This window comes from Panthera onca, chromosome C1 (assembly GCF_046562875.1).
Source record: "Panthera onca isolate mPanOnc1 chromosome C1, mPanOnc1 haplotype 2, whole genome shotgun sequence".
Taxonomy (NCBI): domain Eukaryota; kingdom Metazoa; phylum Chordata; class Mammalia; order Carnivora; family Felidae; genus Panthera; species Panthera onca.
Genome location: NC_138346.1, coordinates 95,374,838 through 95,391,533, shown reverse-complemented (window position 1 = coordinate 95,391,533; position 16,696 = coordinate 95,374,838). Strand labels below are relative to the sequence as shown.

General features: G+C 38.4%; 1 protein-coding gene and 1 long non-coding RNA gene across 3 annotated transcripts in view; one reads left to right on the top strand and one right to left on the bottom strand.

Annotated features, from left to right (window-relative positions):
- Window positions 1–16,696, top strand: part of ACMSD (aminocarboxymuconate semialdehyde decarboxylase) — a 53,838-nt gene that overhangs the window by 21,470 nt on the left and 15,672 nt on the right. The window contains exons 5-8 of the mRNA XM_078451358.2: window positions 200–436; window positions 4,750–4,843; window positions 7,454–7,549; window positions 8,574–8,746. Coding sequence (XP_078307484.1) covers window positions 200–436; window positions 4,750–4,843; window positions 7,454–7,549; window positions 8,574–8,746 — 600 coding nt within the window. The remainder of the gene's footprint in view (window positions 1–199; window positions 437–4,749; window positions 4,844–7,453; window positions 7,550–8,573; window positions 8,747–16,696) is intronic.
- LOC144617170 (uncharacterized) overlaps window positions 6,711–16,696 on the bottom strand; it is a 35,303-nt gene continuing 25,317 nt past the window's right edge. The window contains exons 3-4 of one of the 2 annotated variants that reach the window (XR_013557334.2): window positions 10,932–11,103; window positions 6,711–8,820 (exon numbers count right to left, since the gene is read on the bottom strand). This is a non-coding gene — a long non-coding RNA (uncharacterized LOC144617170). The remainder of the gene's footprint in view (window positions 8,821–10,931; window positions 11,104–16,696) is intronic. The other variant, XR_013557333.2, reaches the window with a different exon arrangement.

The following is a 16,696-nucleotide window of genomic DNA, read 5'->3' as shown; positions in this document are numbered from 1 at the left end:
TAGCAGTTTTCTTTGCATTTAGTGATCTGCTTCAGGGTCCCCTGCAGCCAGTGCCTATTTGAATGTACCCCAGCTTGTTGAGGGGTAAAGCCATAGAGAATGACAAATGGTTCAGCCCAAGGGAGGTGTTGTTCAGAGCAAATATCTAAAGAAGTATAGGTTTTGAACATTATGGTTCTCCCTTACCTGTTTCTATCAGGCCAAACCTCAAGACACTTTAGACCTGTGCCAGCTTTTAAACAACGACCTAGCTGCCACCGTTGCAAAGCACCCCAGGAGGTTTGTGGGTCTGGGGACATTGCCCATGCAGGCCCCTGAGCTGGCCGTCAAGGAAATGGAGCGCTGTGTGAAGGAGCTGGGTTTTCCAGGGGTCCAGATTGGCTCCCACATCAATGAATGGGACCTGAACGCGCAGGAACTCTTCCCCATCTATGCAGTGAGTATGCAGCGCTCGCTCAGCCAACGTGCAACTGGGCCAGGCACTGTGCTCGGTGCTGGAGGACAGAATATCAGTGTGCCACTCCCCTGGCAGGGGGAGAGAAAGATGCCTGATGACATGCTACACACAGCAGGAAACGTGGACAGAGTCCCCCAAAAGGAATGGGCCATTCCACTAGAAGAAGGACAGGCAGAAATGCTTCCCTGATCAGCCCAGAGTTGGCTCAGGAAAATCTCTTACTTTCCATCCCTCATGCTATCTTCCTACTCTTTCATTTGGAAGCTGAAATATTACCCTCATCGCAGCCATGGTGTAAAAGACCATGCTAGTGACATGCAAAAAAAAAAAAAAAAAAAAAAAAAAATTATTTTGCTTTAGAAAAAAAATACTTTTTCAAATTATGAAGTGATTTTGAAGAAATTCTGGAAAATACAGAAAATCCCAAAGAGAAAAACAAAAATAAACCATAATCCCACTACCCAAAGGTAAATAACCACTGTTATTATATATTTCATTTGACTTTTTGCTTGTGTGTTTCTGCATATATCTATATTTTAAATCTGAATTCTACTACATATGTGATTTCATATCATAATCAAGAATTTCCAATATATATCAAAATTCTTTTAATGTGTGATTTTTAAATAACTGCATAATATTCCAACATATGGATATATTTTCATTCATTTAACCAGTCCTCAATTAAGATACTTTCTAAGCCATATATCTTGAAAATGTATAATTAAAATATGTAACACAAAACAAAGCCACAAAATGCTAACATTTGAAACTAAACTGGTGAGTATATATGGAAGTTCATGGTACTATTGTTTACAACTTTCTATATTTGAAATATTGCATTACAAAGTATATTTTTAGGAACTCAGTGCCATTTTCATCTCTTAAGTATCCCCCTAAAGTGTCCACAGTCCCATGATCCTCTCTACCAGTCTTCCTCCACCCTGCTGTTCTTTCTGCAACTAAATCTGCTTTTCTTAGTATCAGGAATCAAGATGCATAATTCTACTTTCATTTGCACTTTTTTATTTCTTCCCTCCTAGAATTATAACAGTATTGTTTTCTATTCTTTCATTGCAAATGGAAAATTTTCAATAATGCATTAAATAGATGTAGGTGGACTCATTAGGCACTGTAATCACTGATCATTTATGTATTCCTTTAATATTTATTGAGCTCTGACTACATGCAAAAATTTTTCCATGTCTGTTATCTGTGGACGCTGCCCACCAGTTGAGGGTGGGGGTTACCTATTAAATTGCCTCCTATATAACCTGAAAGATTTAATGTTCCTCTAAATATTGAACTCCCTGGAGATTACTGGCTGCAGTGGCTGACTGATGCAATGAATGTTTTCTAGAAACTTTAATGGGCTCTGAAAGAGGATTTATTTACTTGTGCATCCAAGTTGTTTTCAACACAATATAAGAAGCCTTCGACTGCAAGTCATTTTATTATTCACTGGGATTGGGTTTATGAATTACTAAGGAGCTCAAAAAGCAAGAGCTACCAGTTGCCATCCCAAATGGATATTTTCCATATAACTAGCTCAACCCATCACTCATTCTAAATAAGCTGTTTTGGGGGCTGGTCTCTTGGGGGATTCAGGAGAGCATCCAGGCCCTGGCTGACTTGTGGTATCTTGGGGATGGCAGCACAATTGTTTGGTTAGCAAGACTTGGCAGCTTCACTAGTCTCTAACTTGTGTCAATAACATGGCTGAAGCAAATGAGAGGAGTTACCATGAGCCAAGCTGACTTTGTCATTTCAAGGGGATCCTGGAGTTCCAAAGTGTCTAACCATCCCCTTTATCTCCGAGACTACCATTCTTAGTGGGTGAACCCAACCATACATGCTCAGGTCAGTTTTCAGGCACAAAAATGATCTTGTTACAAGTATGAGGCAGACAGACTGATAGTGGCAGATTGCCTGCCTCTCCCATTTACCAGCCGTAAGACCTGAGTGAGTTACCTAGCCTCTATTTGCCTTAGTTTCTTTCTCTGTAAAATGAGAGTAATAACAGTGCTCATCCCAGAAGGTGTTATGCTAAGTGAAATAAGTCAGAGGAAGACAAATACCATATAATTTCACTTTTATGTGGAATCTAAAAGACAAACGAACAAATAAGAACAGTAACAGAGGGGAAGAAGCTGTGGGATGGGCAAACTGGGTGAAGGGGGATGGGGGGTACAGGTTTCCAGTTATGGAATGAATAAGTCACGAGGATGAAAGGTACAGCACAGGGAATATTGTCAACGATATTATAATAGAGTTGTATGGTGACAGAAGGTAGCTAAGTTGTGTGAGCACAGCATAACATACAGAGTTGTCACACTGCCATATTGTACACCTGAAAATAATGTAACATGTGTGTCAACTGTATTTCAATTTTTAAAAGTACTCATCTTATAAAGGATTAAACTAGTTAACAACTGTAAAATTCTTATAACATCTTTGGCACATGGCAAGTTCTCAATTAATATGAGATATGATTTTGAGAGTTTAAGTGCCTTTTTGTGTTCTCTACAATGCCTCACATACAGAAGGGATCAAAAGTATTTACTAATTTGAATTGAATAGAAATGTACTATAACAGTCACATAGAATAAAGTTACATCCTAATGAGGAGTCAAATCTCACTGAGATACCATGATTTTGTAACTTTGTCAAGTCAATCCATCCGAAAAAGATGACCCAGACTAATTATCAGAAACTAATTAGCTTCTCTTCCTTCTGCCCCCAGAACCTGATGAATTAGAAGCCCTTTCTCTCCAACCTACTCTTTACCTACCACTTCCAGAATCCCTTACTGTCCAAGAATTGCTTTTCCATTTTATTTTTTTTATTTGTTTCATGTTTATTTATTTATTGTGAAGGAGAGAAAACACATGCATGAGCAGAGGAGGGACAGAGAGAGAGAGAGAGAGAAAAGAGAGAGAATCCCAAGCAGGCTCTGCGCTCTCAGCACAGAACCCAACACAGGGCTCGATCTCATGACTGTGAGATCATGACCTGAGCGGAAATCAAGAGTCAGACACTTAACAACCGAGCCATCCAGGCACCCTGCTTCTTCATTTTAAAAATGTTTAAGCCCAGAACTTGCATTGCATCAGCCCGTTTAGCCCACATATTTATATGTAAAGGTAGGATGAATCACTCCAGCACCTCAATATTATTTGAGAAAGATACGCTAAGGAAAATCTGTTTTGAACCTTGTTAAGCACTCATACTCAATGCCTATTGAGGGAACTTTTTTAAACTAAACATTTTGTTGCACAAAAGTCATTCCATCCAGATAGGATTTCCATTTCCCAGAAGGCCCTGAAAGGTTTGCCCATGACATTCATCTCAGTACCTGCCCAGCTGAGGCACTGATGGCTCTTGATGTTCTAAAGTCATCTCATTCTCAACAGACTGTTCAGGGACTCAGCTAGGCTCCTAAGACTTCATGAGTACCCAGAGATCCCCGGAAATTTCCATCTGGTGTCACACTCTGAATGTCTGACGGCTTGGGTCAGGCCAGCCTGCTCCAGGCCAGTCATGAGCCCCTGGCCACCAATGCATCACTTCTTCACTTTCTACATCCTCAGGTTTCTAAGTGGGGGGAAATATGGGAACACGCTAGCCCTGACTGTATGGATACAATCTGAACAATCCTTTTCAAAGAATGGATCAAGTCAGAACCAGCAGGGAGAATTTCACCTGCATCTGATGTGTGGGATCAGTCCTTAAGCATTTTGCTCTCAGCCAAAACAGTTGAATGATGGATACTTCCTGTGACTTTTTTTGCCAAACAACATATTAAATTAATCAACCTCAATGATAAATCCACCAACCCCCTTATTAATTCTAAGTGACATTTTTATTTTCTAAGCAGGAGCAGAATTTCTCAATGACTCTTTTACATAGATCAAGAAACAACTTCAAAAATATTTTAACTTATTGGGGCACCTGGGTGGCTCCATCAGTTGAGCTTCTGACTTCAGCTCAGGTCCTGATCTCACAATTCATGGTTTTGAGCACTGTGTTGGGCTCTGTGCTGACAGCTCAGAGCCTGGAGCCTGCTTCAGATTCTGTGTCTCCTGTCTCTCTGCCTCTTCCCTGCTCGTGCTCTGTCTCTCTCTCGCTCTCTCAAAACTAAATGAATATTTAAAAATTTTTTAAGTATTTTAGCCTATTTACTCAGATAAATATAGACCCAGAGAAAAATAGTTTTCCTAAAATAGTCCACTATATTTGCTGGCTCATCCAAATAACTCTCACTTTCTCTCTCTCTCACTGCTTCTTTAAAGGTGGCTGAAAAGTTGAACTGTTCCCTATTTGTCCACCCCTGGGACATGCAGATGGATGGACGAATGGCCAAATACTGGCTCCCTTGGCTTGTAGGTTTGTGTCAGCTCAGAGTCTGGAAAAGAGGATCAAGCCTTTGAGTTTTTTTTCCAATTATCTCTGGAATACTACTATGTCAAAAAGAGAAAGTATGAATAATGAACAGAATTGTGAGTTCCTGAGCTTTTAGATAAGTGCTGTATATATTATTTAATTTTAGTCATATCCACACAAAACTCTTTGAGGTTAACATCATAATAACCATTTTATAGGTAGAGAAACTACCTTTGAGTCTTGCAGTGGTTAAATAAGTTGTCCAAGTCATGCCGTTAATAAGTGAAAATGGAATTTACACAAATCTGTCTGACTCCAAAGCTACCTCATTAAACAGACTCCCAAAAAGGTCCCCAAAATAACTAACCATGCCTATCTAATAGATTTTTTTTAAGGAGCCAATAATAGCATCAGGTCTTGCAAATGAGAACACTGGAGTTACAAGTAGAATTTCCAACACCGAAGGATCTGAGGCCCTATATTGTAGATAACCCAGGCTTTTAATTTTCCTATTATCTGCTTCTCTCTTCTGCTCTTTGTTCCTGCACTATTCATTCACGGTTCCACATGAGAGTAAGGGAGAGGAAAAAAGGAGAGACCTCTGCTTGGCCTATCCAATTTCTCCTTATTACCCCTGATAACAAGAAATGGAGACAGTAACTGTGGCCACAAGTAAAAAGTGCAGCTCATCTATAAACCCAATGAATAGTGGGGTTCCCAGATGAACAGCCCAGGATTTTCTTTAGGGAAGCCATTATCCATTCTCTCCCCTCAGCTCAATTAGTACAAGTAATTATAAAGGAACCACAATGAAGAATTAAATGGAGCCATATATTGAAATTAAGAAAACTGAATTTCAGTTCCAGCCAGTCTCTATTTCTATAACATGTGGCAAATCACTTTACCTTCTTAGGCTCATTTCTCATGTTAAAATGGGAGAGCTGGTCTGGATTATCTTTCTGCTCTGACATTTTATGCCTCTGTGATTTCTTTTTTAGACCAATGTATTTAGTAAGGCAGCTTCCTACCCATCCCCCACCAAATTCTCGAGCAACAATTAGCAAGAAGAGATAACTTAAGGGCGACCAATGCTGTCCAGCTCCAAAGAAAATCTCATCCTAACTTACATAACACTTTGACAAGTCCCACAAACTTATTTACATTACAGCCTCCCACATGAAAAATAGAGGAGAACATATGCATAAAGAGTCATTTCATCATTCATTTATGCAACAAATATATGTTGATCCTCTCCAGCATGCTGGGCCCTGTACCTAGCACTTTGGATATTGACATGGACAAAAACCTCTGCCTTTCTGAAGCCTATGTTCTGGTTAGAAGAAACAGGTGACAAGCAAATATACAGACCATAAACAAACAAACAGGCTAATTTCAGAATTCTATTGTGAATGGAAAAGTGGTCATTAGCAGATTAGAGAATTCCCAGCAGGGGAGGGCCATGATGCAACAGACACTGAAAATATTCCACTTTGGCTCCTGTTTGGAGAATGGATTATGCAATCATGGTCCAAGTAATTGATGGAGAGCAGAATCACAGGACCAAAAAGAAGTGATGCTGTCCACCTCCATCTCTCTGCCTTCAGGAAGTTCTGCCCACAAACTTCTCCCAGGTGGATATGAATCATTGTGCTCCCAGAATTCCCAGAAGGTCAGGGAGCCAGAGGTATCTCTGTCCATAGAGCAATGAGAGATTCGGAGCAGGATGAGCATCCAGTAAATCCCCACTTGGCAGCCAGAGAGTCAGTCTTCCCCAGAAGGTACAGGCTTGCATATGGATTCCCCCAGAGATTTTTTAGTCATAGTCTGAAAAGCAGTAGCCTGGAAATGTAACCCAGACTAACTCTGTGGAGGTAAAGGGGTCAGCATGGAACAGTTACTTCTAGGAGCACAAAGCACTTGAAATAATTCATTTTAATCCAGTTATTTTCAACCTCATCTCTAAGATGCAGCAAAGATTTGGCAGGAATTATAATTTTAGTTGATATTTATTGAGGACTAGTGGCAAGAACAAACCCATTGTACAGATGAAGAAACTGAAACACAGAAGCAACTAATATTGTTGCTTCTCTAATGAGAAGCATTAGAGGCTCTAATGTAGCCTCTAATGTGAAGCTCTGGCCAGTGGCCAGGAACTTTCTCAACATCATCATTTGCAAGGTTCCATAATAGTCTTGCAAGATGGGCAACAGTGTCCCCATTTTACAGGTGAAGAAGCACAGTCCTGGGGGTGTTAAATAATTTGTCAAAGGCCAGGAAGCAGAAGATTGGAAGAATTAGGGTTCAACCCAGACTCATTGTACTCTGCTTGCCCTACAACATCCTAAAGTGAAGCTGGAGGAATCAGGACAAAAGCTAGGTCCTCTGGCTCCTTGACTATGTTGGCCATTAAATGACTCCACCTGCAAGTGGCACATAGGAAACTTCAGATGGTCTGCTTGCCAAAGTAAAGGTTGTCTACAACCAAACCATGCTGAGGCAGCAACCTCATGTTTGTCACAATCACAGCAAGCAGACGTTCCCCAACCACTAGCATCACTGAGCTTCTTGCTGGAGATGACCAGCTCTGTGCCCTGTGACTGCTTCCTCTTTCAGGAATGCCAGCAGAGACCACCACAGCCATTTGCTCCATGATCATGGGAGGAGTGTTTGAGAAATTTCCTAAACTGAAAGTGTGTTTTGCACATGGAGGTAAGACCGTATCTGCATTACTCAGCTTGATCTACCATAACAAAATACCACAGACTCGGTGGCTTAAACAACAGAACCTTATTTTCTCATAGTCCTGGAGGACAGAAGTCCAAGATCAAAGTGCCAGCGGGGTTGGTTTCTGGTGAGACCTGTCTGCCGGGATTACACGAGGCCACTTACTCACTGTGTCCTCACATGGCCTTTAATCTGTGCATGCACAGAGAGACAAAGATCTCTGGAGTCTCTTCTTATAAGAACACCAATCCTATCAGATTAAAGTCCCACCTTATGACTTCATTTAACCTTAATTACCTCCTTAAAAGCCCTGTGTCCAAATAGAGTTATATTGGGGGTTAGGGCTTCAACATATTAATTTTGGAGGGACATAATTCAGCCCATAACATGCTTGCAGCCATCATTCTAGTCATAAAGTATATGATGGTTTGGGAGCCAAATTCCATTTTTGAAGTCAAGGTTAGTTTGGTTGGCATAGCTTTTGTTTTATTTTGTTTAAATTCCTCTAGTCAGACTACAAGCTCTCCAGTTTGCAAGAGTCCCTACCATTCACCATTATTTACAAATAGGCCTATTTCAGTAATTTACATTTCCTGCTTGATCCTTACGGGAACTGGAGTTTGTGACTCTTGGGCACACACACAAACACCCCCACAACCACCACTTTTGATGGTGCATGCATGGCAGTACATTTATGGATAGGCCATCATTATTTGGATATTTCCCAGCTGATAGGTTGCCTCTGTATTCTGCTATTTTAAGCATGCTACATTTGAAAACCTTGACCACATAACTTCACACACTTGTCTTCTTTCTTTAGAATAAATTCCTTGAACATGAATTCATAGATGAGTTCATATCATTTGTTTTGGGTCATCTCCCAGCATTTAGGTTCCAGTACATTCTTTGTAAATAATAGACTACAGTAACTCCTTTTTGCATACAATATGAGGATTGAAAAATATCTTTTCCAATGACACTAACCTCTCACTAATGGGTTTACTTGCAGGTGGTGCCTTCCCTTTCACAGTAGGAAGAATTTCCCATGGATTCAACATGCGCCCAGATCTGTGTGCCCAGGACAATCCGACCAACCCAAAGAAATACCTTGGTTCCTTTTACACAGACTCCTTGGTTCATGATCCTCTGGCACTTAAACTGTTAACAGATGTCATAGGAAAGGTAAGTCAGGTCTGCCATGTGGATGGCTTATGGGAGCAGAGTGTAGGATCAGCAACCAGTTACTCGGCCTCTCTCTAAAAAAGGGATGGAAGAAAAGGCATTAGGAGAAAGGGGAGGGACAGTGAGATTTAGAATTAAATTTACTTGCACAGAAGATCTTCTCCAGAGTCTCCTTCAACATAGAGTGTGGATCACCAGGGAACCATTATATATGCCAGAGAAATCCCACATAATCCACACAGCTGGGTAGTTCCCTTAGAACAACTCCTGCGCCTTAGAGACATCTTTGTACCCATCCAAAATGACATGTCACAATATGGTAGGCAGGAAATAGCTACCAGTTTTGAATTCAAATTGACCTGGGTTAAAATCCAGGCTCTGCCTCTTACTGATTTGGTAAATTGTAGTGTCTTCTTCCACTAAATGAAAATTGGAACATTAAAGAAGGAGGAAATGACACTTCACAGGGAGGCAGGGGAAGATGATAAAGGGTCTCTGTACTATCTTAAATTTCTTTCTGGAATAATATGGCCTTCATTTTGAAAACAATTCTCTCATTTGGCCCCAAAGACCAACATGGTATTACTTTAAACTTCACAAGAAAAAGTCTTTCCTTTGTTGTTATCTGCAGATCTCTCTGTTGGTGACATTTCCACTTTTAAGTATTTTTTGAAAATGCTAATTCAGCAAATTACATCATTTTTAAGACAAAGTCCAGTTTGAACTAGTGAAGTCTGAAATATTTACTATTTCAATTCAATATTATTTCTAAATATCTATAGACAGTTTCCAAATTCTCCTAAGGAAAAAATTTTTGAGGGTTTCTTTAAAAATATGGACATATTTTGGGGCACCTGGGTGGCTCAGTCGGTTAAGCATCCGACTTCAGCCCAGATCATGATTTCATAGTTCATGGGTTCGAGCTCCACATCAGGCTCAGTGCTGACAGCTTGGAGCCTGGAGCTTGCTTCAGATTCTGTGTCTCCCTCTTTCTCTGCCCTTCCCCTGCTCACGCTCTGTGTCTGTCTCTCTCTCTCTCTCTCAAAATAAACATTAAAAATTTTTTTTAAATATGGGCATATTTAAAGGTTTTCAATATAGTACTTGGATTGAAAGTAGACTCTAAGGTTTTTAAAATCTTTCCTAGCAGAAAAAGAGGTCCATCATTTCAAAGTTGCAAGAAGTTCTCTATCTCCAGAATGGGGACTTATCTTACTTTAAAGTTGTTTCTCTGGCTTAAGAAACTCACTAGAATATAAATGTTAAACATTCTGGTTTGGTAATAAATTACATAGTTGAGCTGTGCTTCTGAACCTTCTAGCTTTTATGTTGTTCCTGACAAAATGGGTACTGAATGGGTTGTGAATGCTGATGATTATTGGTTTGGAGAGAGGAAAAACTGAAAGAGACTGTGAGTTCCACAGTACAGCAGTGGAGGAGGAGGTGTAGGGAAGTGTGTGGACTTGGGGAAAGAGTCATTGATGACCTCCCATCAAACCTAGTACCCCTGGCATTCTTGGAAATAGTAACATCAGGAGAAAATGCCCCTGGCAAATATAACATCCATTTTATGAGGGATACTATCAGCACCTTCAAACAATATTCAGGGCAAAACATATTGCCGGGGAGTCACAGCAAAAGAGGAAGAACATGGCAAATGCCTTGTGGTGACCAGCAGATGGACTAGCTAGTGAGCACACATGAGCATAGTCCTATTAGGGATCCCCAGAAAAACTCAGCGGGAACTTTGCAGTTAGTGGTGTGCAGATCTTGCATTCAAACTGTGAAGGCTTGAGCCATTATAACTTGGGCATCAAAAGCAAATGTGACCTCATTTTATGTGACCTCACTGGCTGGTGAATCCAGGACATAGAAGCAGTATATATTAATAATCTGAATCCTTCTAAAATATTAATGCTTCCTCATTCTAGTTATATTCACATTAGCAAACTCTCTCAAAAACAAGCCCCAAACTAAAATGCTAAGGAAAGTCCTAGCATGACATTTAGACAAGAGAGCAACCTGTCCACATTAGAGCACAAGGACAGAATCCTGTGAAGGGAGGTCTCCACGACAGAAAAAATGGAACTGATAGAATATTTCATGGGCTTTTGAGTTTGAAACAATGATTACCAGGCATTCAACAGATCTGTAGATGTATTAAGAACAAACAAGCCAGGGGCACCTGGGTGGCTTGGTCGGTTAGTCGTCTGACTTCGGCTCAGGTCATGATCTCAGGGTCCGTGAGTTCGAGCCCCGCGTCGGGCTCTGTGCTGACAGCTTGGAGCCTGGAGCCTGTTTTGGATTCTGTGTCTCCCTCTCTCTCTGCTCCTCCCCTGTTCATGCTCTGTCTCTCTCTGTCTCAAAAATAAATAAACGTTAAAAAAAAAATTAAAAAAAAAAAAGAACAAGCTGTATGTACATAGAAAATTAAGCAAATGAAAGAAAAGGAAATAATTTACTCCAAGAAAACAAACACCTATATGAGGGCAGATAATCATTGTGAGTTACTTGACTCAGCAGTGAACAATATTTATGGTTGTAATAGTATAAATATGATGTACTAGTTTAAGTGAAAATTCTAATTCTACTGGGAAAATGGAGGGGAGAAGTTGGGATAACAAAGCAATTCTCAAAGGTCATAATGAGAAGTCAGTAAATACTCTCTAAAGCTAATAAATAGAGAATAGAATAAGCTAATTAGAGAACAATGAAGGTGATTATCAGAAGATGCAAGCTACATAGTAAATGTGGCTGCTTTGGAGGTAAGAGTTAGGAAAGTAGGCACAAGACTGCTTTTAATGAGAAAGATACTTCAATGATATTTGATTATTTATGTATAGGAATTACTTTGATAAAACAAAATTTTACATAATACCCTAAGAGCAAATAAATAGAAATAGAGAAGAATAAATAGAATAATAAATATTTAGATATATATATATATACATATATACATATACATATACATATATATACCAACACTACTTATTGAGTCCCTACTATTCCTAAAACACTGTGCTAAATGGAGGACTTAAATTACATAATCTCTGACAGGTGTGAGGTGATGTCTCACTGTGGTTTTGATTTGTATTTCCCTGATGGTGAGTGATGTTGAGCATATTTTCATGTGTCTGTTTAGCCATCTTAATGTCTTCTTTGGAAAAATATCTATTCATATCTTCTGCCTATTTTTTAATTGGGTTATTCATTTTTGAGGTGTTGAGTTTTATAAGTTCATTAAATATTTTAGATAACAGAGATACAGATAATTATGTATAATTCAGATATATCATTTGCAAATATCTTCTCCCATTCCGTAGGTTGCCTTTGAGTTTTGTCAATTGTTTACTTCACTGTGCAGCTTTTCGTTTTGATGTAGTACCAATAGTTTATTTTTGCTTCTGTTTCCCTTGCCTCAGGAGATATATCTAGAAAAATCTTGTTATAGTCAATGTCAAAGAAGTTACTGCCTGTGCTCTCTTCTAGGATTTTTGTGGTTTCAGGTCTCACATTTATGTCTTTCATCCATTTTTAACTTATTTTTGTGTTTGATTTTAAGAAAGTGGTCCAGTTTCATTCTTTTGCATGTTGCTGTCCAGTTTTCCCAACACCATTTGTTGAAGAGACTATCTTTTTCCCACTGGATATTCTTTCCTGCTTTTTAATAGACCATATAGTTGTGGGTTCATTTCTGGTTTTTCTATCCTGTTCAATTGATCTATGTGTCTATTTTTGTGGTACTGGCACAAAACTGTTCTGATCACTCTAGCTTTGTAATATAACTTGAAGTCTGGTATTATGATGCCTCCAGCTTTGCTTTTCTTTTTCAAGGTTGATTTGGCTATTTAAGGTCTTTTGTGGTTCCATACAAATTTTAGGATAGTTCATTCTAGTTCTGTGAAAAATGTTGGTATTTTGATAGAAATTGCATTAAATGTGTAGATTGCTTTGGGTAGTATAGACATTTTAACAATATTTGTTCTTCCAATCCATGAGCATGGAATGTCTTCCCATTTCTTTGTGTCATCTTCAATTTCTTTCATCATTTTTTTTTTATAGTTTTCAGAATACAGGTCTTTCACCTCTTTGGTTAGGTTTATTCCTAGGTATCTTATTGTTTTTGGTGTAATTGTAAAGGAGATTGATTCCTTAATTTCTCTTCCTGCTACTCCATTATTGGTGTACAGAAATGCAACAGATTTCTGTACATTGATTTTGTATCCTGTGACTTTACTGAATTCATGTGGTTTTTTGGCAGAGTCTTTTGGATTCTCTATATAGAGTATCATGTCATCTGCAAATAGAGAAAGCTTTATTTCTTTCTTGCCAATCTGGATTCCTTTTATTTCTTTGTGTTGTTTAATTGCTGAGGCTAGGGCTTCCAGTACTATGTTGCATGAAAGTGGTCAGAGTGAACATTCCTGTCCTGTTCCTGACAAAAGAGGAAAAGCTCTGTTTTTCATCCTGAGGATGATGCTTGTGTGGGTTTTTCATATATGGCTTTTACTATGTTGAGGTGTGTTCCCTCTAAATCTACTTTGTTGAGTGAGGGTTTTTATCATAAATGGATGTCGTACTTTGTCGAATGCTTTTTTCTGCATCTATTGACATAATCATATAGTTCTTTTCCTTCCTCTTATTCATGTGACGAATCACATTGATTGATTTGTGAATATTTAACCACCCTTGCAACCAGGAATAAATCCCACTTGATTGGGGTGCATAAATTTTTTAATGTATTATTTGATTCGGTTTGCTATATATTTTATTGAGAATTTTTGCATCCATGTTCATCAGGAATATTGACTTATAGTTCTCTTTTTTAGCAGAGTCTTTATCTGGTTTTGGTATCAGGGTAATGCTGGTCTTATAAGATGAATTTGGAAGTTTTTCTTCCTTTTCTATTTTTTGAAATAGTTTGAGAAGAATAGGCATTAATTCTTTAAATGTTTGGTAGAATTCACCTTTGAAGCCATCTAGCCATGGGCTTTTGTTCTTTGAGAGTCTTTTGATTACTGATTCCATTTCTTTGCTGGTTATCAGTCTGTTCAGGTTTTCTATTTCTTCCTGTTTAACTTTTGGTAAGTTAAACAGGAACTTTTAAGAATTTATCCATTTCTTCTAGGTTGTCCAGTTTGTTGGCATATAGTTTTTCATAATATTCTCTTATAATTGTTTGTATTTCTGTGGTGTTGGTTGTTATTTCTCCTCTTATTTGTGATTTTATTTATTTGGTCCTTTCTCTTGTTCTCTCACTCACTCTTTTTTTTTTTTTTTTTTTTTTGATAAGTCTGGTTAGAAGTTTATTGATTTTATTGATTTTTTTTTTTTTTTCAAAGAACCAGCTCCTGGTTTCATTGACCTGTTCTATAGCTTTTTTAGGTTTCTATTTCATTTATTTCTGCTCTAATCTTTATTATTTCTTTCCTTCTGCTGGCTTTAGGATTCATTTCTTGTTCTTTTTCTAGCCCCTCTAGGTGTAAGATTAGGTTGAGATTTTTCTTGCTTCTTGAGGTAGGCCTGTGTTACTCTATACTTCCACCTTAGCACAGCTTTTGCTGCATCCCAAAGCTTTTGATGTTTTCATTTTCTTTGCTTTCATGTATTTCTTAATTTCTTGATTTCCTACCTGATCCATCCATTGTTTATTACCATGATGTTTTACCTCCATGTATTTGTGTTTTTTCCAGATTTCTTCTTGGGGTTGACTTCTAGTTTCATAGCATTGTACTTAGAAAAGATGCATGGTATGACTTCAGTCTTTTTGTATTTGTTGAGTCCTGTTTTGTGACCTAATAGGTGATCTATTCTAGAGAATGTTCCACATGCACTTGAAAAGAATGTGTATTCTGGGTCACCTGGGTGGCTCAGTCAGTTAAGCGTCTGACTCTTTATTTTGGCGCAGGTCATGATCTCATAGTTCATAAGTTCGAGCCTTGCATCAGGCTCTACACTGACAGTGTGGAGCTGCTTGGGATTTTCTCTCTCTTCCTCTCTCTCAAAATAAATAAACTTTTTTAAAAAAAAGAACCATTTTTTAAAAGAATGTGTATTCTGCTGTTCAAAGATGGAATATTCTGAATATATCTGATAAGTCCATCTCGTCCAATGTGTCATCCAAAGCCATTGTTTATGTGTTGACTTTCTGTTTAGATGAACTGTCCATTGGCTTAAGTGGTGTGTTAAAATCCACTACTATTTATCATCAATTAGCTCCTTTATGTTTGTTATTGTTTTATATAATTGGTGGCCCCATTAGCATGTCCCATATTTGGGTGCATAAGTATTTACAATTGTTCTATCTTCTTGTTGGATTGTCTCTTTCATTATTTTATAATGCCCTTCTTTGTCTCTTGTTACAGTCTTTGTTTTGAAGTCTAGTTTCTCCAATATAAATATGAGTACTATGGCTTTCTTTTGACATCCATTTGCATGATAAATGTTTCTCCATCCTCTCACTTTCAATCTGCAGTTGTCATTAGGTCCAAAATGAGTCTCAAGGCAGCATATAGATGGGTCTTGTTTTTTTATCCATTCTGACACCCTATGCATTTAGTCCATTTACATTCAAAGTAATTATTGATAGATATTATTTTCTGCCATTTTATTATTTATTTTGTGGTTGTTTCTGGAGATTTTCTCTGATCCTTTCATGTCTTCCTCTCTTTCATGATTTGCTGATTTTCTTTACTGATATATCTGAATTTCTTTCTCCTTATTCTTTGCATGATTATTAGTGGTTTTAATATATGGTTACCATTAGGGTGTAAATAACCTCTTCTGAAATAGCAGTCTATATTAAGTTGATGGTTGCTTAAGTTTGAACCCATTCTCTTCTCCTCTCCTCCTATTTCAGATATGTGTTATTAAACATTATATCCTTTTTGTGCATTTGAGTTCCTTGACTGATTTTTACAGAAATACTCATTTTTTCTGCCTTGTGTTTCCTGCCTTTATCACTTTTGGTTTCTCCTTCCCACTCAAAGAATCCCCTTTAATATTTCTTGCAAGGCTGGTTTAGGGTCATGAAGTCCTTTAGTTTTTATTCATCTAGGAAACTATCTCTTCTATTCTGAATTATAACCTTGTTGGATAGAGTATTCCTGGTGGCAGATTTTTCTCATTCAGCACTTTGAATATATTATGCCACTCCCTTCTGGCTTGCCAAGGTTCTGTTGAGAAATCTCCAGCTAGCCTTATGGATCTTCCTTTGTAAGTTAATGACTTCTTTTGTCTTTAAGATTTTTTTTCTTTATCACTATATTGTGCAAATTTAATTATATGTCTCGGTGTTGGCCTGGTTTTGTTTTTTTTTTTAATGTTTATTTTTTGAGAGAGAGAGAGAGAGAGAGAGAGAGAGAGAGACAGAGAGAGAGAGAGCACATGAGCAGGGGAGGGACAGAGAGAGGGGACAGAGGATCTGAAGCAGGCTCTGCACTGACAGCAGAAAGCCTAATGCAGGGCTTGAACTCATGAATCAGGAGATCATGACCTGAGCCGAAGTCAGATGCTGACTGAGCCACCCAGGTTCTCCTGGTTTTGTTGATTTTATTGGGAGTTCTCTCTGCTTTCTGGATCTGAAGGTCTGCTTCCTTCCGCAGATTAGGGAAATTTTCAGCTATTATTTCTTCAGATAAATTTTCTGCCCCCTTTTCTCTCTTCTTCTGGGACTCCTACAATATGAATGTTATTACATTTGAAGGAGTCACTGAGTTCCCGAAGTCTATTTTCATTTTTGCATAGTTCTTTCTTTTGTTCAGCTCCATTGCTTCCCAACACTTTGTCTTCTAGGTCATTAATTTGTTCCTCTGCTTCTTCCAGTCTGCTGTTCACTGTGTTAAGTGTGTTTCTAATCTCGTTTACTGCTCTCTTGATCTCTGATTCTTTTTTAACTCTTATCTCTGTGGCAAGGGTCTCACTAATGTCTTCTTTTCTCAAACCCAGTAA